A 24,246-nucleotide genomic window follows, 5' to 3' on the forward strand; every position below is an offset into this window, starting at 1 on the left:
GCACAACCCAACTAAGAGTTGAATTGCCCAATGGAGATGCTTCTCTTTCCCTAACAAAATACAAGGGAAGCCCAGGTCAGAGCTCTCCTGCCTAAGGCATCTCAGGCTAGGTGGCCCAGGGCTTTAGGCCTCATTTAAAATAATATTCACTGAGCTCAATCATCAGGTGGTTAGAGTTGGCAGAGATCTCAAAAAGCTACATGAGTGTAATTTAAAAATCAATTCTTATTAAAAAAAAGCTAGAGAAAATAGTGTCTTGGTGTACAAGAACACAGTGCTGAGCAGTGGCTTGGTGACTGCTATTGCTCACAGCAGTGCCAACTCACCTGACACACAGAGCCCCTGTGCTTTTGGAAGGTCAAGTTCACACTCCACCACTGAAAAAACCACACAGGCCAAAGTGCCATTCCCACACTCCTCTGCCTCAGGAAAGGCTTTAAAGAGGTGGGCACCTGCCAGCCAGGCTTTACCTGCTCTCCTCAACAGCACCCAGCCCCTCCAAGGTGCACTGCTGCACTCATATAGACCCCAAACTGCGTGGATGTTAATTTGAACAGGCAACAGAGACTCTTTTGCATTACACTGCTATTCCTAGTTAGGACCAAAGTCAGTCTGAAGAAGTCCCCATGCTTTTACCAAAGCAGTGAGAGAATTCATTACTCATGCACCCTGTGACCACAGACTGAAGGCTGATGGCAAACCAGCTCCAACACAGAACTGCTGTCAACAACATTAAGCCCCTTGCATTTATCTCTGGGAAAAACGCTGGAATTAAGTGATGCAACCAACAGTTCTGCACCGAAGGCAGCAGAGAGAAGAGAGGGCTGTGTCGGCTGGCAGAGGGAATAACTGCCCCGCGGGGAAATCATCCTGGCTCGGGCAGGGAGCAGGAGGGTACCGCGGCTATCACACAACACATCTAGAGACAGGTCGGGGATAAAGGAATTGCCGGGAAGGCTCCGCCGGCCCGTCCAGCGCGGTCTCTGCCGCCCCCTCGCGGGCGGGGCTGGGTGCGCAACTCCCGCAGGAGAGCCGGGAACCGGTGCCCGTATCCCAACTCCCGGAACGGCCACCGGTGCCCGTATCCCGGCCACCGGTGCCCGTATCCCAACTCCCGGAACGGCCACCGGTGCCCGTATCCCAACTCCCGGAACGGCCACCGGTGCCCGTATCCCAACTCCCGGAACGGCCACCGGTGCCCGTATCCCGGGAACCGGTGCCCGTATCCCAACTCCCGCAGGAGAGCCGGGAACCGGTGCCCGTATCCCAACTCCCGCAGGAGAGCCGGGAACCGGTGCCCGTATCCCAACTCCCGCAGGAGAGCCGGGAACCGGTGCCCGTATCCCAACTCCCGCAGGAGAGCCGGGAACCGGTGCCCGTATCCCGGCCACCGGTGCCCGTATCCCGGCCACCGGTGCCCGTATCCCGGCCACCGGTGCCCGTATCCCGGCCACCGGTGCCCGTATCCCAACTCCTGCAGGAGAGCCGGAAACCGGTGCCTGTATCCCAACTCCGGGAACGGCCACCGGTGCCTGTATCCCAACTCCCGCAGGAGAGCCGGGAACCGGTGCCCATAATCCCAACTCCAGCCGCTTGGAGTCACCGTTCCACACAGGCAGGAATCCAGAAACATGGAATAAACGGATTCTCATTGATTTCTCATTCTTTACAGTTTATGGATTTGGAAGGAGCATTAAGGTTACCATAACTGGGAAAAAAAGTGTTCTATTTCTCACTGTATCAAACATCATCTGAGTTCCCAAGATTGCCTGACTCCAATGCAGGATGGAAGGATATTCATGTGGTCTCTGGTTTGTTTTGCTGCTCTGACACACCAGAATGGGTGTGACCTCTGAGTAAGATCACCTTCCTGCCTGGGGCCAGGGACCTCTTAGATTCTGACCTTGTTCCTGCCTTCTTTTCCTCTTCAGGCCATCTGCCAAAGCTCTCTTCTTACTCCAGTTACACTGAGTTAAAGTCTGCTCCAGCCTAAACAATCCTATAACTCTTGTTGCCCCACCACTGGACACAGCCTGGGACACCCAAGGGGGATCTGGAGGTGGCGAGGATGGATGGGCAGCAACAGAACCACTGCAGAATAAATACCTTGGGCAGCACCACAGGCACCTGCCCAGACAAGGCTCTCCCAGGTCACAGTGCTTCTGTCTGCCTGGAATTGCAATTAATTTAATTATTTCTCTGATGGACAGATCCCATATTCTCTCATACAGTTTTTAAGCTCAGAAGACTAACTTGAGAAACCAACAGACAAGTGTTGTCACTGCCCACTCAGAGCTGAAAACAGATGCTGAATCAAACTTCCAAGTCCCACACTTTGCCATTCTTTTTCACCATTTAACTGAGAATCTTTATTGCAATGAATTATTTCCAAAAGGAAAAAGTACAGAAAATATAGCACTCCATCAATTACTTACCTGTAGAATTAATTCAAAAGACACAATCAAAATGTAGTTCCAAGAGCAATAAAACCCTGTAAAAACTTACAGTTGCTTTCCTCTCCCTTCACAGGCAGTATCCCAAGGGAAAAGCTGCAGTGAGGTTTTCTATTATCAGCACTTCAGTACTGCAACATAATTAATGAGCCCATCTGCTAATGAGCTCCCAAACCAAGGCAGCAGTCACAGAATGAGTGTTGTGGGGTGGGTAACAGACACACACCTCCTCCAGGGGAGGAGTGCCCAGTGTTCCCAGTGCCCCACGTGGCGTTCTGCTCCATGGCACACACGACAAGGCCACACTCCAAGGCGCAGATGGCAATTCCTGACCTGTGACAGTCCGTGGGGTTCCACATAAGCCCATTCATCTCCCTGCACATTAACTGTAGGAACACAGCTCTTTTAATTTTTTCTATTTTTATTCTCTTTCACCGGTAGCATAGACTTTAAAGCTAAAGAAACCCTCCAAAACCCAGCAGCTTACTAATATAAATATACAAAACTCCCTCCTCTACTGCAAGCACAAGCACTGAACTTCAAGTTTGTGACTCTTACACTGTACACACCTAAGAATGACAAGATGTAGACAAGGTGCCAGCAAGGACACCAGATCTCAAAGCTTAGTGGGGTGAGTTCTGGTGCACACACCTGACATACCTCACATTTTAAAGGCCAACACCAAAACTGATGGCTAAGCAAAGCATCAGTTTCCAGCTGCTTTCCCCCCTCTCTCAGCAAGGAAGAGGGAGCAGATTACCCCAATCTCCCCTCCCTGCCCCAGAACGTGTTGCTAGGCAGGTGGCTGGGGACAGCTCTCTCAGATGAGTCTCCAAGGGCTGCACTGACTGTTACTATGGATGCCAGCAAAGCTCGGGGTGAATGCAGAGCCAAAGGAAAGGCAAAGCATCTTCTGCAAACAGAAATTGGCTTACTCAGAATCTACTGATGGACAGCATTGAAGTATGAATTTTCTATCACCAGACAGTGGGTAATTTAAAAGGAAAACCAGTTTTCAAGATAGTTTTCTAATAATAAAAGAACTAAAGTAGTTTAGCATTTGTGACGAGCTACAGAAATCCCAGAAGAGATGGTATCTCATCAGGAATATTGGTATAGCCTAAGTACAGTTCCAGTCACACAAAAAATACTTGCATTGACAATATCCAATGGCTATCAAAAGAAAGAACACAATTTAAACTCACAGACAAACATAATAGGTGGGACCAAGACTCATGGGAAGACTTTAAATCCCCAGGAATTAATTCCCCTGCTGATACCTCCTCAGTACTGAGGTCCACTCATTTACCAATAGGTGTTTGATAAAGGGAATACTCAAAGCCTGACAACTGTACATAGTTGGTATGAAAAGTCCCATAGGATACTGAAATACCCAGAGTCGCAGCAGGATGGTGTGAAGTGGCAAAGGTCAGGCCTTGGGCCTTTTTGTTAAAGTGCTCAGAAGTAAAGCAACAGGATATTATAAACAGGGACTAAAACTATTGCACATATAAACCAGAGGAGCACAAGCTGCAGATTTCTTCAGAACTATTTGGTAAAGTCAAGCATGTGCAATAAAACACCTCAGACATGTTTCTGTCAGAATCCAGCCTGAGCTGGCAGCAGGAATCAGTCCTTGACCAAACAGGTGGGGCTTTACCAGGCAAAGAAATGCGAGTTCTGCCCTGCATGGAGGTGTCAGTACAGACCCCACACACACAGTGTCCCAGGAATGTGCTTGTCCCTAAGCTTCACTTCCACTACAGGCACCAGAAATGCTAATTTGTCACTCTGATACGTAGCCACAAAGCAACACTTGCATTTAGAACATGAAAAGGCAACTTCAGAATAAATCAGAATCAGGTAAAATTATTGCTTCATAACACATTATCCTACCTGCACTCTTCTCACCATGAAGAGAACAAGTGACCCAAAATGTGATAGATAAAAGTTCTACTTCAACCACCCTACAGGGAAGCATGGCCACAGCAACCACACAGAGCCACCCAAAGCCCCTGGGCCCGAGAACCCAGCAGTTCCCACATCCTGGACAGTGCTGGCACAGGCAGCAGGACTCACAGGGCAGGAAGAACCCAGTGTGGCAACAACCAATATTCAGGTAGAGAAAACAGGCAAGACTGCAGGGAAACACATGCCCCTGCCTGGTGCAAGTGGGCAGCTGTGCTGACAGGAGAGAGAACATCCAGGCTCACTGTTTTAATGACATTTGTGACCAGGATCCACACCAAGAGTAAAGCTGTTAAAGACCCACTGCATAAACACATCAAACCTTTGCTGCAAACTGTGGCCATCAAAACAGATGACAATGGAAGGAGATAAGTGTTACCCATGATTTTCTTAAGCTCCCCCAGCAAGGCAGAGGAGGCTGCTCCCCTGAAACACAGCCAGCCCCAAGCATGGGAAAAAAAATGCATGGAGGAGGATTACTCTCCATGTCTGAACAACTACTGGAACTAGGGATTCTCTGCTCTTATTTAATTCTTTCAAATAACGGGCCTTTGTGTCAGTCTTTGCTTAACTGTTCAGTGTGACATAAGAGAAAATTAAAAATAAGTTGGAAGAGGCTTCAAGAAATCTGGAAACTACAGGCACTCTCTAAAATACAGTGGTGCAATTCAGCCAGCAGATCACAGAATAAACATCACCAATAAAAACACCACCAACAAAAAGGTACCCTTTCTACCCAGCAAACTAGTTTTTGATCTTGTGATGAAGCAGAACAGAACTGGCATAATCCTAGAACCACTTAATTAGGTGACCACAGAAAACCACAGCAGCTGACCTAAGATAGAGATGCTGCAAACCAACAAAAGCCCCCTCCTCACATTCCCCCCACGAGATGTGCTCCCAGAAGCAGAAGGGAGGGGCAGCATTACCTTGCCTGGCGCACAAACAGCCGTGGGTGGCACCAGTGCCTGGCGGACACAAACAGAGTAAAGGCCGTACCCACACTCGGAGCAGGAGCCATCACCTCAAAGACAGTCCTCATGTCTGGCTCTGTGAAGGACAAAAACCTGTCAGAGGCAGAGAAACTGCATTGTGCAAGCTGTAAAAGCAATCAGCAAAACTGTTTGAGGATGACAGTTTCAAACTTGAGGCTTGGAGCACTTTGCCATCTGTGGTTTAAGCAAAGCAATGAGGCCAAAACAACAGCACTATAAACATGTGAGAGAACAGTCAGTGGAGTCACCCAATTAATCCAGCATTCCAAACCTGAATAAGCTTCAGAGCAATCAAAAATCAGTAGCATCAAACCCCTGTAAAAATACTACAGCCAATTCTCTGTGCCACTGGAGAACCTGTCAGGACTTTGGATGCTGACAGGAAGCTGCCATTTGCTGCTGGCTGGGTTTGACACAGCCCTTCGTTCAGCTCCTGTTTGCTGTAGGTGACACACCACTGGAGTTTTTCAGTGTTACTTGGAACTACATGCCTAGAAACTGGCACATCAGAAGAGGTTCCAGTTCACTTCTGAAGAACTCCAACCACAAAATCCATCATTAAGTGCACACTCATTTTGTTAGTCTGAATTTAGGGCTGAAATTCCAAGCCAGGTGCTGTTCTTTGATTAACATGTGAATTCTCCATCTTTGTACCTCTGTTCTACAAGAAGTAATCTGAGTTTCCTCCCACACCTCCAGCAGCCCCTCTGAGTCTCACCAGTTGTCCTCTCCTGATCTGCACTCACTTGACTAACCAAGAGAAGGTGCCCAATTTCAATCCCTTGGTCCTGTTCCACCAGAAATCTCCACAAAACTTGTAGGAATTGACTTCAGTCAGTTCAGTCCTGTTTTATGTCCTGTCTATTTCTGGCAAAGTTAAAGACTGCAGGAAATGGACAGACCCCTGACTGGCTGCTGGAGTGAACAAAGAACCACAGACACCTCCTGCACAAGGGACCCTCACAAGAGGACACTTTCAGATTGTGTTCTCTACATGGTTTGAAACTGATAAAGACTCTCAATATTAAAATAAAAACCCAAACTCCACAAAGCTCATAGTGCATATAAATGAGTTTTGAGATTATTCTAATTCTAAGAATAAAACAGTATTAAATTCTTACCTAAATTCTCCTCAGCTGGTATGAAGAGAAGTATGAACTCTAGTTCTGGCAGTGAGATGAAAGCTCTCCTGGACAAACAACACAAATCTATTCAGTCTTTCATCATTACACTCATCAATGACAAACAGCAGCTACTCTTTTCATAAATAAATATTTTTTTCTCCAGTGTCTCTAATCTTCCCTCCTAAGTCCACATGGCCTGAAAATTAAAACAATCCTGACAAATAAGATCAAATTAAATTCATCTGGGCATATTTTTACTGGTTTTTTCCTACCTTATTTCTTAATTTCCTAATCCTTAGATTTGAAACATTTTCCTTTTTATATCAGCTCCCCAGTGGTGAACTATTAAAGACACCAGACCTCTGCTGGCAGATCTGAGCCAGCATCTGGGTGAGCTGCTTGATGTGACAAACAACTGCACAGCAGCAGCAGCACCAAGTGCAGCTCCCTGTTTGTGCAGCAGGTTCTGAGCTGCACCAATAACCCGAGTTAACACAGCAACACACTGTGCTGCTGGTACTGCAGTTTGCAGCCTCACCATGTAACCTGCCACTAAAACTATCAATCCTTACCTGGGAACAGGTGCAGCCCATAAACAGCTACAGCTTTCTAAGCTTTCTGCCCATTCACAGGCTCTGATTTTCACAAGTAGAAATGTAGGGAAAATAAAAATCAGTCTGCCTTACAAATGCAGTGCTATGTCTGTGGGAAATGCCAGCAAAGCCACAGCTGAAGCTGAGCAGGGTGTGAGCAGTGTGCTCTGAACTGCCACAGCTGGTTTCTGAGCCCCCATGCCCTGAGCCACACAAGGTGATGTTTTCCTGCCTTCTGAGACCCTCCAGACCCACCTGCAGGCACTTGTGAATTCCACAGCCTCTCCAAGTAGTGGCAGGAGTGCCCCTGCCCCACCACTCCAGGTTCCACAGGAACTCACCTCACAGCTTCTTGGGAGCATCTAGCCGAGTATCCTCCCTTGGCCACAAAGAGATGCACAAACAGGGTGTTCAAAGGCTGCAAGACAAGCAAGGAAAGCCTGCACACCACACAGCTAATATTTATTACATCAGCCCAACTATTAATACACACTTTTATTTCTAGATATTTGATTCTGCACTCAAAGCGAGCAGCTCCAGGGAGTAACTTCAAAACATGTGGGACTAAAGTACTTTTTATATAATTTTGTGATTCTGCAACATTTTTACTTTACACTCAGTTGACTATTGTTTGCCTGCAATTTACACTGGATATTTCATATTAAACAGTATTAATTAGGGACTAACAACATTTAACCACAATAATCAGCAACTGAATCTTAACATTTAACATTTGCTGACAAAGACATTCTTTTTAGGTTAAAACAAACAAACCCAAAGCTCATATACTTCTCATAATCCTAAAAAGTTATTTTTTAAGGGCAATATGAAAAATTCCAAGTCTTAAGACTGTATCATTTGACATCTTTAAATACCCAGGCAGAAACAGGGCAGACTCACAGACACCTTTATCCCACATGCCTCCAATTCACCTGGCCAACCCTGGGCTGGAATGGCAAGGGCCAGCAATTCAAGTGTTCTCCTGCACATTAACATGCTGGGTCAGTGAAGGCCTACCTGCAGAGAAAATATTCCTACAAAAATACTTTAAGTGGGAGAATCCAAAGCCTTCTCAATAGTTTAATATTGAGCCAAAGTGTCATGGCTGGAGTGACCAATAAACTCACTGGGACTGTGGTTGTTTCTGAACAGTGCAGGTAACCAGACAACCCATAACCCTGTCCGAGGGGCCTGTGAGAGCTGCCAACAGAGCAGGGAGCAGCAGCCTCCACACCAGCACCAGCCCAACTCCCTGCAGCACCCACACACCCACAGCAGCACAACGACTTCAGAAGGAATTGGATCAGCACCTTCTGCAGCCTAAATGACACAGGTCTACCTAAAACAGATCCTCAATGCCCAGGAGTATTTTTCATAACTGAGCCTTAAATTAAAGCTCAACTAAACCCCACACCATTTACTTACAGTGCACTTATGGTTAGGGTAGTTTTTATGCAGGAATGGTTCCCACTCAGCCTGATCAGTGATATTCCAGTTTGGATAGTCCAGAAAGGCAGCATGGGCTACAACCTCATTCTTCTCATTGCAGAGTGTAAAAGCAAGGTTTGATTTTTCTCTATGAAAACAAATTAATTTTGAAGAAGTTGAAGAAACTTTACATGGAAAAGCAACCAACTGTGAACTGTGAACAGTAAAATTAGCCGTGTTCAAAAGGGTTCCCAGAATCAGCCCTCAAAACTTCATCATCCACGTGTTAATTTGACATTACTGTTTCAGTTCCAGAGTGCTCTGACAACACTTAACACGTTCTTTCAGATCTTCAATCATTATGAGTTTGAGATGCAAGACTTAAATGCTCCCTCTTCCCTGTATGTTTTTTCACACATTTATTTGTTCCCCCAAGAGCTGTTCCCCAAGATTTGTGTCATTAAGCAGGAAAAGCCTGAAGTGACCCATGAATTTCCCCAGGCTGTGTGCTGCTCTGCCCTGCACAGGAAGAGGAGGTGCACAAGGTTCAAGAAGCCCTCCAGGGATGGAGGTGTGGCAAGAGAAGACCAGTACAGCCCCCTCTCCTCTGAGGACACTGCTGTGCAACAACCAAGAGACAGACACCACACCCCACAGAGCACGGGGCATCTGGGGCAGGAAAGGAGGCACACCCAAACATGCCATGGCAGGCAGAGGCTGCCCCCCACAGCAGAGCACAGAGGAGCAAAAATAACCCATTGGTTAAGGGGGAAATGGAAGAGAAGGAAATTGTTTGACAGACACAGGAACAGAAATCAGAAGGGTCGTGGCCATGCAGTTAAAATTCCTCTGCTACTGTTCCTCCCCAACAGGCAAGAGCAGTCTGGGAGATGGAGCAGGCAGCAGACCCTGGAATCTGAGGTTTCCCCAGGAGTTAGTCACCAGTATTTCCTCTGAAGTTTTATAAAGACCAGTACAGTTACATCTTGTCCACCGTGCTGGCACCAGTGACCCAGGATTGCCCAGCCATGTGTGTGACAGAGGGAAGCAGACTCTTTCCCTTTTCAGGAATAGCAGAAGAAGTCATGATGCCACATGATGTAAAAGATTCAGAATGTTTTCTGCCATTTTAAATGCAACTTAATTGCCTGAAGTTTCCTTCAAGAAAGGTAATATAAAGTCCTAAAATACCATTACTTACAATAGGAAGGTGACATCAACTCTTCCAAAGACACCTTCTGTACAAGGGCTGAAGAGGCTGACAATGTCTGGAACATCCTGTCGTTCTGTTCTTCGGACACTGAGCCCTCCTGGGTTCCTCCTTGAGGGAGTTGGGACCATCTTAGAGGCTGCAACAAGAGCAAACACCAACACTGCTGCTCTGGGGATCCCACTGCAATGCACTGAGCAGAGGCTCTTCAGATGGGTCCTTATAAAAACTCTTAAGTGGGGCAATTTCAGCAGCTTCGTGTGAGATAAGTGTCTATTGCCTAAAACTGCTCCTCAAATTTCTTTTAGAGTCAACAGCAGCCATTAAATTTCCAAAGGAACCGAAAGTTCTATGGCTTTCCTACCCAGAACAAAAATGGTTTTTGTGATTCCACATTCACAGGTGCCAGGCATAAGAGATTTATTGATCTGCCCAGCACCTTCAGTACACACAGGGGCAGCAGATACTCAAACCACCTGTGAGTGGGCACCAGGCATTCAAACCACCTGAGACATCCCCTCAGTTCTAACACCTTTCAGCTGTGTCTGCTTAACGCGACACAATTAACAGTTAGGCATATGAAATAAAGTGACCAAACAATAGCTTTCTGCAGTTTCTAAAATATACGTGTAAAATATAGCACTTATAACTCCCAAAAAGTTAAAATCAGCAACACACCGAGACCAGCAGAGCATTTTCACCAGGGTGCCAAACGCAACAGCCACTTCTAACAGTGGCTGCAAACCCCGGCGTGACGCCCCATTACCAGGCACCACAGACCCCACCCGAAACGGAGTAACAAAAGAAAGGCTCAGTTTCGTACCTTGTAAGTACAGAGAAAGTCACATGCACTACCACATCTCTTACAGACAAACAAGACGTTTAAGTGTCAGCACAGGTCTCAACCACTCCAATATACGTTTGCAAATTGGTTCGGGGAGCAACTCGAGGCAAAACATCCCTTGCAGATATGGTGCCAAGTCCACACAAAAATAAATACGATTGTTTTAAAACTGCTGTTAATGAACTCAAATCCAGCACTCAGATTATCTCAGGTCAGGAAAACAGTTTGCCAAGTTTCCATATTAAACTTAACGCATTGAAAAAAATAACACCCTTTACCACGAGCTCCCCTAAACACTCCCGCAGCCCTGAGCGACAGAAAGCAGCACTTACAGACCAAGCGCTCCGTTTTCGGCATTGAAGGCGCTGTCCCTGCAGGAGCTGCAGCGGCACCGAGAACCCCGCGCTCACCCCGCGCTGCCCCTGCCGCGGGACACCCGGGAGGGCCCTGCGGGACACCCGGGACCGCGAGGGGCGGCGCCGGACCCGGCACGGAGCGGGCCCGCCCCCGACACCTGCCGGCTCCGGCCGCTGAGCGGACCCGGCCCGGCCCGGCGGGACCGCTGGGGCAAGAGGGGAGGGAGCGGCGGGAAAGACTCCCCTCAGGCGCGAGACCCCCTCCCGAGCATGCGGGACTCCTCAGGACAGAGGGGCGGAAGGGACTCCCCTCAGGCGCGAGACTCCCCAGGGCAGAAAGGGCCCCCCGGGCGGGAGGGACCCCCCTCAGGAGAGAGGGGCGCGAGGGACTCTCCCCTCAGGCGCGAGACCCCCTTTGGCAGCGGGACCCTCTCGGGCGAGACCCCTCAGAACAGAGGGGCGGGAGGGACCCCCCTCAGGAGGGAGGGGCGCGAGGGACTCTCCCCTCAGGCGCGAGACCCCCCCGCGCACGCGGGACCGACCCCCGCCCGCCGCGCCGCCAGGGGGCGCCCTGCGGGGCACGGGCACGGCGCGCGACCCCCGGCCCGGCCCCGGAGCGGAGCGGAGCGGGCACGGGGGCGCGGGGACAGGGAGCGGACTCACAGGGGGGCGGCGGAGCAGGGAGCGGACCCACGGGCGGACCCACGAGGGGAAGAGGAGGGCGCGGACCCACGGAGGGCGCGGACTACGGGCGGAGGAGGAGGAGGGAACGGACCCACGGGTGGCGGAGGAGGGTGCTGACCCACGGGCGCCCCCACGGGTGGCGGCGGAGGAGGGCGCGGACCGACGGCCAGACCCACGGGCAGACCCACAGGTGGCGGAGGAGGGCGCGGACCCACGGGCGGAGGAGGAGGAGGGTACGGACCCACGGCCAGACCCACGAGTGGTGGAGGAAGGCGCGGACCCACGGGGGGCCCCACGAGTAGCGGAAGAGGGAGCGGACCCACGGAGTGCGGAGGAGGAGGGCGCGGACTTACTGCCAGACCCACGGGAGGTGGAGGAGGGCGCGGACCCACAGACAGACCCACGGACAGACCCACAGGCGGCGGAGGAGAGCGCGGACCCACGGGCGGACCCACAGGTGGCGGAGGAGGAGGGAGCAGACCCACGGACGGACCCGCGGGAGGCAGAAGAAGAGAGAGCGGACCTACGGCCGGACCCACGGGCAGACCCACGGGTGGTGGAGGAGAGTGCGGACCCACGGAGGGCGCGGACCCACGGCCAGACCCACGGGCGGCGGAGAAGGAAAGAACGGACGGGCTCAGGGCCGGCCGGCCTCAGGTGCCGGTGCCGCCATTCGGGACGCGCCGCCGTTGCCGGGGCAACGACGCTCGGCGCGCGCGCTGCGTGGGGGTGACGTAACGGGGCGCGGCCAAGGCGCGGCGGCAAGATGGCGTCTACGGCGGCCGGGAAGCAGCGGATCCCCAAAGTGGCCAAGGTGGGACCTGAGGGACCCCCGAGGGACCCCAAACTCCGCCCTGAGGGACCCCTGAACCCCCACGGCCGCCCTGAGAGTCCTCTGAGGAACCCCCGCGACCCTCCCGGCCCCGGCGCGGTGGGACCCCCGCACCGGGGCCGGGAGGGTCTCGGGAGTTCCTCACAGAGAAGTTGGCGATTCCGCCTCAGGAAATGCGAACCGAGCCTTCCTTCCACTTACCTTGCAGGTGAAAAATAAAGCGCCCGCCGAGGTTCAGATCACAGCGGAGCAGCTCCTGAGGGAGGCCAAGGAAAGGGAGCTCGAGCTTCTTCCACCGCCGCCGCAGCAAAAGATCACAGATGTTGAAGAGCTAAATGACTATAAACTGCGGAAAAGGAAGGTAGGGTAAAAAAAAACCAAACTTCATCTTGACCTTTACGTAAAACACTAACATTCTGTTATTTGTAACCTAAACAAGATGTTGTCTGTATTCCCTGTGGACTGTCCAGGCAAGTACAAATTAAGAACTCTGTTTGATGTTAGTTTTGTACAAAATCTGTACTAAATCTGTTTGATGTTAGTTTTGTACAAAATTTGTTTAGCACGGGATTTGGTCACAGACACCTTCCCTGTGTTTGGGACACTAAAGGGCCATCTCATGAGGGGTTACAGGCATTGCCAGGCAGCCTCAGGGACAGAAGTGCTGGGTTTCCACTTTAAAAAAGACCCCAAGTGTTTGCAAAAGGTATTTCTGTTCTGTGTAATTACAGTGTCACTTAGCACACTTTGGAGCACACTTGCTACATGATTGTGGTTAGGTTTGCTGCCTGAGCCTTCACCATTTGGTGTGTGAGATGTCAGGTGTAGTTTCACCTTCTTCCCTTAGAAGAATTGCTTTGCTTGTGCAAACTTACCTGTTGTTTTTGTTCAGCTTTTCCCTTTGATAATGCCCATCCAGAATCAGTAAAACATATCCTGAACTTGGAATAGTTGCTGAGTGATGAAAATGTTGAGGTGCTGAGTACATGAAGTCAGGCTGTCCTTCCCTGAGGCTCCTGCACTGCCCAGCACTGGGGACAGTTAGAATCATAGAATGATAGAATGGACTGGGTTGGAAAAGACCTCTGAGATCATCAAGTCCAACCCTTGGTCCAACTCCAGTCCCTTTCCCAGATCATGGCACTCAGTGCCACGGCCAAGCTCAGCTGAAAAACCTCCAGGGATGGGGAATCCACCCCCTCTCTGGGCAGCCCATTCCAATCCCTGAGCACTCTCTCTGCAAAGAATTTTTTTCTCATCTCCAACTTCAGTTTCCCCTGGCAGAGCTTGAGCCCATCGTGCCCCCTTGTCCTATTGCTGAGTGCCTGGGAGAAGAGACCAACCCCCACCTGGCCAGAACTTCCCTTCAGGCAGTTCCAGACAGTGCTGAGGTCACCTCTGAGCCTCCTCTTCTCCAGGCTGAACACCCCCAGCTCCCTCAGCCTCTCCCCACAGCTCTTGTGCTCCAGTCCCTTCTCCAGCCTCGTTGCTCTTCTCTGGCCCCGCTCCAGCCCCTCAGTCTCTTGCCTCAACTGAGGGGCCCAGAACTGAACACAACACTCAAGGTGTGGCCTCCCCAAGGCAGAGTCCAGGGGAAGGGTCACTGCCCTGGGCCTGCTGGCCACGCTACTTTGGATCCAGGCCAAGATCCCATTGGCCTTCTTGGCCACCTGGGCACACTGGTGGCTCCTGTTGAGCTTCCTGTCCCTCAGTCCCCCCAGGTCCCTCTGCCTGGCTGCTCTCCAGCCACTCTGTGCCCAGCCTGGAGCGCTGCAGGGGGTTGGGGTGGCCAAAGGGCAGGACCTGCACTTGGCCTTGTTGAACCTCATCCCATTGGAATCAGCCCATCCCTCCAGCCTGTCCAGATTCCTCTGCAGAGCCCTCCTGCCTTCCAGCAGGTCGACACTCCCTCCCAACTTGGTGTCTGCAGCAAATTTGGTGATGATGGACTCAATCCCCTCATCTAAATCATCAATAGTTGTGGCACAGCACAGTGTCCCAGCTCTGCCCAGCACTGGGGATGACTGTGGCACAGCACAGTGTCCCAGCTCCTCACCCCAAGGGTGTTCACTCCCTCCTTACCAGGACTTGTGAGGGTGTCAGGCCTTGCTGTGCTGCTGTTCCTCCCTCAGGCCCATGCAGAGCACCTGGAGGCAGATCAGCACCACAGCCCTGCAAAAGCAACGTTTGATGTTACCTTTTTCACCTCTGCTATGAGTGTGGTGGCTCACGAGTGGCATGGCCCCTGTGAGACCGTGATGTGCCACATATGCCACAGCCACACACCAGGCTGGAGGAGCCCCCACTCTGACCCCTGCCTGGCACACTGCACACCAGCATGTTGAATCCAGGGAGCGGGAACAAGGCATCTTGCTTTGCAGAAAAAGTTAGCACAGTGGTACATACATGTCAGAGTGACTCAGCTCATGCTGCTGCATCCAGATACATTCATACTTGTCTGCAGTGACCACATTCCAGCTGTCAAGGTGGGGTTGCTGTTGAAACACTAAGCAAGACATTAAAAATAAGTGAGATTTTAGTGCTGCCAGCTATTACTCCAATATTTCAGTTATCTGGTTGCAGGAACTTAAGTTTAATCCTGTTCTACATCTCTGGCTTCTTTGCCAAGCAATTTTTAGTGTTGCATTAGGTATGATTTGTTACCTATCTGTGTAGCTGTAAAACATTGGGCATTCATTGCTATGATAATACCCCATAATCCATTTGTAGCACTTGTCTGCAGAAGGATTCCTGACTTACAGATATAATTCTCTCCTCAGACCTTTGAAGATAACATAAGGAAGAACAGGACTGTTATCAGTAACTGGATCAAGTACGCGCAATGGGAGGAAAGCCTGAAGGAAATCCAGAGGTAATGGGGGTGCAGCTGCAGGCCCCTCTTACAAGCCTTTCAGACACACATTGGCAGACATCAAAGCCTTGGAGACACAGTTTACCTGCAGTGCACCTGTGTTTTCCAGAGCCCGTTCCATCTACGAGCGTGCCCTGGACGTGGACTACAGGAACGTGACACTATGGCTCAAATATGCCGAGATGGAGATGAAGAACCGGCAGGTGAACCACGCCCGGAACATCTGGGACCGCGCCATCACCACCCTGCCCAGGGTGAACCAGTTCTGGTACGTTGGCACAGGGTGCAGCAGCTCCTCTGCCTGCAGAGGCTGCACGTTGTTAGTCTGTTCTGGGATTGTGCCAAAGTGCCTGTTTCCTATTTATCCAAGTCTTCAGGCTAGTCTGAAATAAAACAGGAAGGCTGAAGTTTTGTAGAGGTTTTATGTTTTTGAAGTGGCAAGAGAAGGATGTCCATGTGCCTTCATGCTGCCAGTCACAACTGTGTGTCCAGGCACTTCTGGGGTGTATGGCAGGGGGAAAGAGGTGAAGAAATCTCAGTGGTACTCTAACAAAGCACTCCTAAAATCCTTGATGTGTTCACTATGCAGTTGTAGAAACTTGATCTCCTTTCCCAAGGTACAAGTACACCTACATGGAAGAGATGTTGGGGAACGTTGCTGGGTCACGTCAGGTGTTTGAGCGTTGGATGGAGTGGCAACCAGAGGAGCAAGCCTGGCATTCCTACATCAACTTTGAGCTGAGATACAAGGAGGTGGACAGGGCACGGAGCATTTATGAGAGATATATCCTTTTCAGTGCCTGGGGACACCTGCTCGAGTTCAGGCCTGCATTCTTCCTTTTCCTTCAATATTCCCTATCCAGCAATATCCCTGTGCTTGTTTGCACTGGGGTGTGCTGAGAATAAGCCACCACACTGAGAGCCAGCAGGAGGTGTTAAATGTGTAGGGAAAGCCATCAGATTCCATGGAAGTCATGCCACAGCAGTCCACATTTAACTGCAGTCATGCATCCAGCTTTTTTGCAGTCACCATTTGTTTCGGATTTCTCCTCAATTTTCTCCCTGCCCTTTATCTGATTTTTATGCCTTTTTAAGAGAAGGCCGAGATCCTTTCCACGCATAGAGCAGTTGTGTCCTCTTCCCAGCTGCAGTTCTTTGCACAAGCCCTCCTTGGGAGTGGGTTGGTGTAGTCTCTGCCCCTGTGGTTGCTGGGGAGGGCAGGGCTGCAGAGCTGTGGTTCAGGCAGACTGGTTCTTTAACGCAGCCCCACTCGTGATCGTGCACCCCGACGTGAAGAACTGGATCAAGTACGCGCGCTTCGAGGAGAAGCACAGCTACTTCGCCCACGCCAGGAAGGTCTACGAGAGGGCTGTGGAGTTCTTTGGGGAGGAGCACATGGACGAGCACCTGTACGTGGCTTTCGCCAAGTTTGAGGAGAACCAGAAAGAAGTAAGATCTTCTGATAATGCATCACAGTAACACCAAGATATCTCCTTCAATGTCAAACCCCAAAGCTGTTCAACATTCACTGCAGTGCTTGTGGTTTTTCAGCACCTTCTGATACACTGTTAGTCTGAGTTAAGGAGACAGCTTTTTGCTTACCTCTGGTTGTCTTTTGGTGACATCAGGAAAGTGTGTTCTAAGCAAGGTGGGCATCAAATCTGCCAAGCCTGAGACCAGCAGCATCAGATCAAACAGTATCCTCAGTTTTGTGAAGTTCTGAGAGCTTGTAGGCCTGCATGGTAAAAAAGCTGAACTGGCCTGCATGTGTTTCCACAGACAACCTCTGTTAGTTCCCAGACTGATGAGAAATTGAAACTGTTGTGTGAACAGTAAACCACATCTCAAAAATACTCTAAACCTGTAAATGAACAAGAGATGATGGGGGCTGACATTTACAGATTTGCCCCCCCCGCCCAAACTTCACTCTTCACAGAGGTCTGCATTATTTCCTGTTCTTCTAAACAGTCACAGAGATATTCCATGATTCTTTGTGCTATTAAATATTGCCAAATCTCATTAAGAAATTGTGGGGGAGGACTGAAACTGCCTTGGAAATATTATCAAATGATATTTAATATTTTCAGTTTGAAAGAGTAAGGGTGATCTACAAGTATGCCTTGGATAGGATTCCAAAGCAGGATGCCCAGAATCTCTTCAAGAACTACACCATCTTTGAGAAGAAGTTCGGAGACAGGAGGGGAATTGAAGACATCATTGTCAGCAAGAGGAGATTCCAGTATGAAGAGGAGGTGAAGGTGTGTATGACAGGTACCCTCCAGGCTCATGGTACATCCAGCTGCTGCTTAAGGCACAAGAGCATCTGGTGAAATGAAGGCTGATGAGTTTTACATTACCCTTGGTAGTCAGTCCAAGAAAATACCAAAAGAATATTCATTTTGGAGGCAGAATTCTGTCCACAGGGAAGAGAATTATATTTGCATTCACTACTTTTTTGTTTCTGCTTTCTAATCTAGATTGTGCCAGCAAAGTTTTTGATTGAACTCAGAGCTTGATACCCTTTGAAGATACCTTAGAGCACTAATGCAGTTTAGCTTGTAACTTAGTACTTCAGCTCTGGGGTAACCATTACAGGACACTTCACCTGTGTATAACTACCTTTTGTGAGGAAATTGATGTGCCACTCCTGTCTGCTGTTCACTGAACACTTCATCATTTCCTCATCCCTTCTCATACTTTGCTTAGGAAATGCTTGTAGGCAAAATAAACCCAAACTCACTTTAACCCCAAAGCCCAAGAGTGACAGTGGTTCATTAACGTTCCAGAGATACATTTAGTTAATAAATAATCAACTCCAGTGCAATAGAACAAATTTCTTTCTTTTATTCAGTGCTAATAATTCCACCAAAGACATGTTCAACCAGACTTCTGTGTTTCCAGGTTTATATACTTAGTTACAACTGATAATCCTCCCCAAAGTTAAGCAAGATATTTTGGGTGACTTTTAACAGCTCTAATGGGCTGCTCTTATCTCTGCAGCTCTATGTTTCCATCTAACTAAACAATGTTACAGCTTCAACCCTCAGCCCAGACAGGTTTTCTGATTTCTTACAGCTTAGTCTCTAATCTAAACAAGGCTTTGGTATATTTCTGAAAGTTCAGCTTAGAGGGTTACATTTCTCATTGTTTAAAGCTAGGCATGGTTAAGGTCACTGACAACTAAGGTACCAGCTAAAATCAAAAAGTAATATAAAAAACAAAGTACAGTTCTAATTAAAAATTAGTATAGACCTTATGATTTTATGGAGAAGGAATAAAATCCTTTTACTTGAAGGGCCCCTGAATCAGTATTTTAAAGGAGAAATTCTGACTAAAAACTGAGTAAAGGAGCAGGGTGTGTTACTTGCAGTGACTGAAGCCCCTGCCCTGTTTCCCTGGCAGGCAAACCCCCACAATTACGACGCCTGGTTTGATTACCTGCGGCTGGTGGAGAGCGACGCCGACGCCGAGACCGTGCGCGAGGTGTACGAGAGAGCCATCGCCAACGTGCCCCCCATCCAGGAGAAGCGGCACTGGAAGAGGTACATCTACCTCTGGATCAACTACGCCTTGTACGAGGAGCTGGAGGCAAAGGCAAGTACTCAGAACTCAGGGTTTTTCTTTCCTTCACACGTATTGTCCTTGTATTCAACAGCTACTGGTATTTTAATAGAAAAACTGAGAACTAAATATGCTGTGTCTTACTAGTTTTGTGTAAGGAGCTACATGATTTACTATTTAAGTCTCGGGAATTTTTCCCCTTTCAGTTTTCCCTCCTATGCATAGAGGGACAAAATAACCCCAAGCTTGTTTCATCTCAAATCTTCTAGGAAGACACTGATAATAAAAGCAGAAGTGGGTATTTCTCGCCCCATCTGACCTGTCTGTGCTGGGCTGTTGCCCAAACTTGTCAAATAGTTCTGTATTTAACCAAACATTTGTAAAGCACCTACACTGTTGCACAGCCTCTGAGGCTGTGCAAGTATTTCTTGTTACAGTGATGCAACGTTAGAGCTACTCTGAGTGCAGAACACCTATTCAGTGTCTGCTAAAGGAAAACAGGCTTATTTTTTTTCCCTCTTAGAGTGGGGGCACTCCTGGTTTTATTATCTGCCTCTTAGTAGTGAATCTTGTTTTCAAAAGGGGAGTCTTACTGATTCTTTGAAGTTACTACATTTAAATTGTCCATCCTAAATAAATAAATACATTTGTATTTAAGCATTCATTATTCTAATCAGTTTGACTTAAAAAATACTCTTTTGCACTTTTGTAATCGTTGTAGGATTCAAAACTCAGTGTAACCTGAGCAGTAAATAAGGTGTTTAATTTTAGCAGCAAACAAAGTAATGGTGTCTGCTCTTTCAGGATGCAGAGCGAACCAGACAGGTGTACCAGGCGTGCATTGAGCTCCTTCCCCACAAAAAGGTACAGTTCTTTGGGTAGTTCTAGGCGAAAATCAACAAGATAATATCCTTTAGTTTTCTTCCCCATCAGAGCAGGAAACAGCAGGACAAGCACTGATGGCAGATTCCCCCACACAGGTGAAACAAAAAGGCTTCTCTAGTATTTTGAAATTGCTAAATAGACTCTAAGAATTTAAATTATATATAGCCAGAAAATAAGACAGACCACTTAGTCTTTGCTTACTTGTTTTCCTCCTCAGGCTGAGTCCTTCCCAGCTGCCCTCAGCACAGTCACTTGCAGTCCCTTCAAGATATTTGATGTTCTGCTGTAGTGGAGTCAACACCTTTCATAGTGGCCTTTTTTTCTTTCAGCAGTAATGGAGTATGTTGTTCTGTCCTAGAGGGGTTGGGTTTTGGGTAATGAACTCTTAACCTTTTAACAGAATAAGACTGAGATTAAATAAGGTTAAATATAGTAATAACAATATTTTTGTATAAATGGAGTGTTATGGTTTTTTAAGGAATATATGCAGTATTTTTTACTGAGTTTTCAGCCTAAATATGGTTTTGTTCTTTTTCTTCCAGTTTACCTTTGCCAAAATGTGGCTGCTGTACGCACAGTTTGAGATACGCCAGAAGAACCTCCCCCTTGCCAGAAGGGCTTTGGTAAGCTTTTGTCAGTGCCATAATTGGCTTTGCTAACTAACAGCAACACAGGAACAGCATTAGGAGATCTTAAATTGTCCTTTATAAATTGCTGGTTTAATCCACTTAAATAGAGCATCTGAGAAGTCTGTAGGGACCAGCATTTACTGTCATGTCTGATTTAAAAAGAAGTGCAGCTTGCTGTGTGAATTAGCCACGGGCAGAAAGGACAAAGCACTCTCTAAATGCAGAGCACCCCATCAGCTTAGTGCCATTGCAAGTTTTTAACTGCTGCTGATTCATTTCAGTGTTACATTTTTAAAAGCTTTGTAGATGAATAGGAGGTTTGACTCTCAGAAATTAGGCCCTGCTGAACAGAGTGTGTGAGTCCCTGGTTGCTGACAGAAGCCATCGCAGGGATTTTGGGCAGGCTCAGGAGCTGCTGAGCAGGTTCCCTGTGAATGTCACCATGTCAGGGGACAATGGGGTGTGTTTTGGCAGCAAGACCTTTTGAAGTAAGAATCTCCCTTTCTTCTCAGTTCAGATTTTTAGTAAGCTCAGGGCTTTTGAGAAAAAGCCAATGTTGTTAATAGTTGAGGTGGTTTGGCTTTAAAGAGCAAACTGATGGGGTTTCCACTGCAAGTGAGGGAAGGCATGTGGAGAAGAGCTGAGCATATTTTGAATAGCAATGGCATTTGCAGAGCTGGAGGACCATAACAGTGACCAGAGTGATACTCTCAACTGGTCCTTTCCTCCATTTTTAATGAGTTCCAAGATAATAAATGTGTTAAATAAATAAATTGTGCAGGAGAATTGTAGTAGGGGAGTTTCATCTCCAGTTACTGCGTTTACACTGGCCTGAGGGAACAGGGGCTTAGACTGCTTAATAACTAATGCTTGTGCACAGAAGTGACTCCAAGGTAAAGTTCTCTACAACTTGTCTTGGGGGTGCCCATTCTTAACTTGTTCTAGAACATTCCCAAACTAAGAACCAGAAACTGCTTTCTCACAGGTTGGCTTAGGACAGACACTTCTCTTCAGAGGTTGAGACATATCAGAAAGAGAACTTTTAACCTTTCTAAAGACATTATTCTCTACTTGGCCATTGCTGTCAATCATCAGACAGGAATGGGGAACCATTTTCTGTGTGAGGAGGAGCAGTGTGTGCCAGGAGACAGTTTGGTTTGATATATTTTGTTTTGTAAGGTACTTAAAAACTGTTAACCTGCCAGACTGGTACAGGCTAGTACTGTGCTCCCTTGAGCTGTTGGTGCAGGATCAAGTGTTCAGCTGAGCCAAGGTGAGTTCCAGCTCACACTCCATGTGAAAGTGTACCAGGTGAGGAGATTTTCTGCTTCCCAAGTTCTTGGTGTTTATGGACACACATTCATTCTGCAGTCACTGGGTGGATTTCCCCTGGCCCTGAACAGAGTCTGGAAGAAACAAATTGTGCAAAAAATGAGTTGTAGTTCAAATACTGGACAGTAAAGAAATGTTTAGAAACAAGAGTAGGTTTTATTTGCCTGCAGGATCATTAAGGGGCTTTGGTTCTTTTGCTTAACAGGGGACGTCCATAGGTAAATGCCCCAAAAACAAACTGTTCAAGGGTTACATTGAATTGGAGTTACAACTGCGAGAATTTGACCGTTGCCGAAAGCTCTATGAAAAGTTCCTGGAGTTTGCACCAGAAAACTGCACATCCTGGATCAAGTTTGCTGAGCTGGAGACCATCCTTGGGGACATCGACCGAGCGCGGGCGATCTACGAGCTGGCCATCGGGCAGCCCCGGCTGGACATGCCCGAGGTGAGCAGGGAGGGGCTGAGCACGGGGCCGGGTCCCAGGGATTGGGTACAGTGTGGCTGGTGAATGTGTAAATACCCCCAGCTCAGGCAGAACCACCCACCATCACGGCTCAGCCTGGCACTCCTTAGCTCTGCACCTGTTTCTTGGCAGGGCTACAAACCCCTGATGAAACGTGAGAGGGAAGCTGAATGTGTTCTGTGCATGAGGTTCGGTGCTGCTCAGCCATAACCCCAGCCTGTGCTGTCAGTTAATGCTCTGATCTCCAGCTTTTCTCACGGAAATTTCATGTTTATCTGTGCTCCTCTCTCTGACACCTTTATCTCAGCATGCTCTCTGAACGAACATAAGAGACTTCTCTGTTGCAGGTTCTTTGGAAATCCTACATTGATTTTGAGATTGAGCAAGAGGAGTATGAGAAAACCAGGAACCTTTACCGCCGGTTGCTGCAGCGGACACAGCACGTCAAGGTGTGTGTGGGCACCCAGCACTCAGAGCTGGTCCTGAGCGTGGCCCCTGGGGCAGAGAAAGGCTGGGCTGCCTTGGTTCAAATCAACCCAAGGTCAGGCCCATGCCTGGACTGTGAAGGGGGAAAGAAGTTTCTGAATTCCTTACAACAGCAGGTATATCTCAAATGAAAGAAGCTTTTCAAAACAATCCTCTTCCTGCTGAGCAGCCTTGGGATTTTAGTTGTAAAAGCTTTGAAAGGAAAATATAGTCGTGATTTTTCCAGTGTCATTTGGTGCTGTTGTTGAGTAAATTCACAGAGATTTCTGATGACCTGAAACAACCACAAGAAATTTATCCATGTGGCTTATGTGAATGTTCTGTCTTGCTGAAATGAGGCCGATCTCACTCTTGTGAAACTAACAGGGATTTTCTAGGCATCTGCTTATGGAAAAGCACTTTAGATTTGTGTTGAGGTTCATTTTTTTGGCTGCCCCATGTTTCCAAGCTGCCCTTTAGCCGAGGGCTCCCGGGCAGGGCTCTGAGGGGTGCTGTCTGCCCGCAGGTGTGGATCAGCTTCGCGCAGTTCGAGCTGTCGGCGGGGCGGGAGCAGCGGCTGCAGCGCTGCCGGCAGGTCTACGAGGAGGCCAACAAGGCCATGCGCAGCTGCGAGGAGAAGGAGGAGAGGGTCATGCTGCTGGAGTCCTGGCGGGGCTTCGAGGAGGAGTTTGGGACTGACGCCAGCAAAGAGAGGATAGACAAACTTATGCCTGAGAAAATAAAGAAGAGGAGAAAACTGCAGGCTGAGGATGGGGTAAGGAGAAATGATGCCAGGAGTGGCTGTGAGTCCTTGGTGCCTTTGTGCTTTATGGAGCTGCTGGAGGTGGGTTAACAAACTTGGGGGTTAATTTTCTCTTATTTCTCTGTCTTATTAGAAGTGCCTTCTAATAGCCAACATTAACATGCAAACTGAACTTCTTGTGGTATTTTTTTCCCTAGTCTGATGCTGGCTGGGAGGAATACTATGATTACATTTTCCCAGAAGATACTGCCAATCAGCCTAACCTCAAACTCCTGGCTATGGCAAAGCTCTGGAAGAAGCAGCAGCAGGAGAGCGAAGCTGCAGCCATGGATCCTGACAAGGACATTGATGAAAGCCAGACTTAACTTGTCTGTCCCCACCCCTTTCTTGGGGCATTGTACAGTATTTTCACTGGTGACAAATAAATGTATTTGAGAGTTTTCCTATTACTGACTCGAGATGGGTTTTGCATGGAAAGCAAATGCCATATTGGAGTTGATTGCCTTTGACAGTCTTGTTGTTTTCCAGCAGTTAAAGGAGAGGTCCTGGAACCAGAGCAGGGCTCTGCAGGTGTTCCCAGTGACCTGAGAATGGGGTGACAGTTCTCACTTTTAGCACAAGACCTCCTGTCCCCAGTCTGTGGGAGCGGGTGCCTGTCTGGAGTGCCAGCACCAGCCACATCTGTGCAAGGCTCTGCTCTGTCTGGTGAGTCCTCTCTGCCCAGGTTTGTCCCAGGTTTATTCTTCCTGAGAACTGGGTTGGCCATGAAAACTGCCCTGCTGGTGGGGG

General features: G+C 48.5%; 2 protein-coding genes across 3 annotated transcripts in view; one reads left to right on the forward strand and one right to left on the reverse strand.

The window, feature by feature from the left end:
* Positions 1-12,327, reverse strand: part of CFAP61 (cilia and flagella associated protein 61) — a 93,612-nt gene extending 81,285 nt beyond the window's left edge. The window contains exons 1-6 of one of the 2 annotated variants that reach the window (XM_071547584.1): positions 12,183-12,327; positions 9,763-9,910; positions 8,559-8,709; positions 7,475-7,551; positions 6,538-6,605; positions 5,351-5,471 (exon numbers count right to left, since the gene is read on the reverse strand). In XM_071547584.1, coding sequence (XP_071403685.1) covers positions 5,351-5,471; positions 6,538-6,605; positions 7,475-7,551; positions 8,559-8,709; positions 9,763-9,902 — 557 coding nt within the window. In that variant the 5' untranslated portion in view covers positions 9,903-9,910; positions 12,183-12,327. Of the gene's footprint in view, positions 1-5,350; positions 5,472-6,537; positions 6,606-7,474; positions 7,552-8,558; positions 8,710-9,762; positions 9,911-12,178 lie in introns of both variants that reach the window. The other variant, XM_071547583.1, reaches the window with a different exon arrangement.
* A 42-nt stretch (positions 12,328-12,369) lies between these two features.
* On the forward strand, positions 12,370-23,903 carry CRNKL1 (crooked neck pre-mRNA splicing factor 1). The gene is made up of 14 exons (XM_071547586.1): positions 12,370-12,469; positions 12,696-12,848; positions 15,268-15,359; positions 15,469-15,627; positions 15,977-16,143; positions 16,630-16,808; positions 17,447-17,617; positions 18,762-18,953; positions 19,725-19,784; positions 20,348-20,428; positions 21,972-22,211; positions 22,577-22,678; positions 23,221-23,469; positions 23,655-23,903. The coding sequence occupies exons 1-14, from the start codon at positions 12,422-12,424 to the stop codon at positions 23,820-23,822; spliced, it is 2,061 nt and encodes a 686-aa protein (XP_071403687.1). The 5' UTR covers positions 12,370-12,421; the 3' UTR covers positions 23,823-23,903.
* The last annotated feature ends 343 nt before the right edge of the window (positions 23,904-24,246 follow it).

This window comes from Pithys albifrons, chromosome 2 (assembly GCF_047495875.1).
Source record: "Pithys albifrons albifrons isolate INPA30051 chromosome 2, PitAlb_v1, whole genome shotgun sequence".
Taxonomy (NCBI): Eukaryota; Metazoa; Chordata; class Aves; order Passeriformes; family Thamnophilidae; genus Pithys; species Pithys albifrons.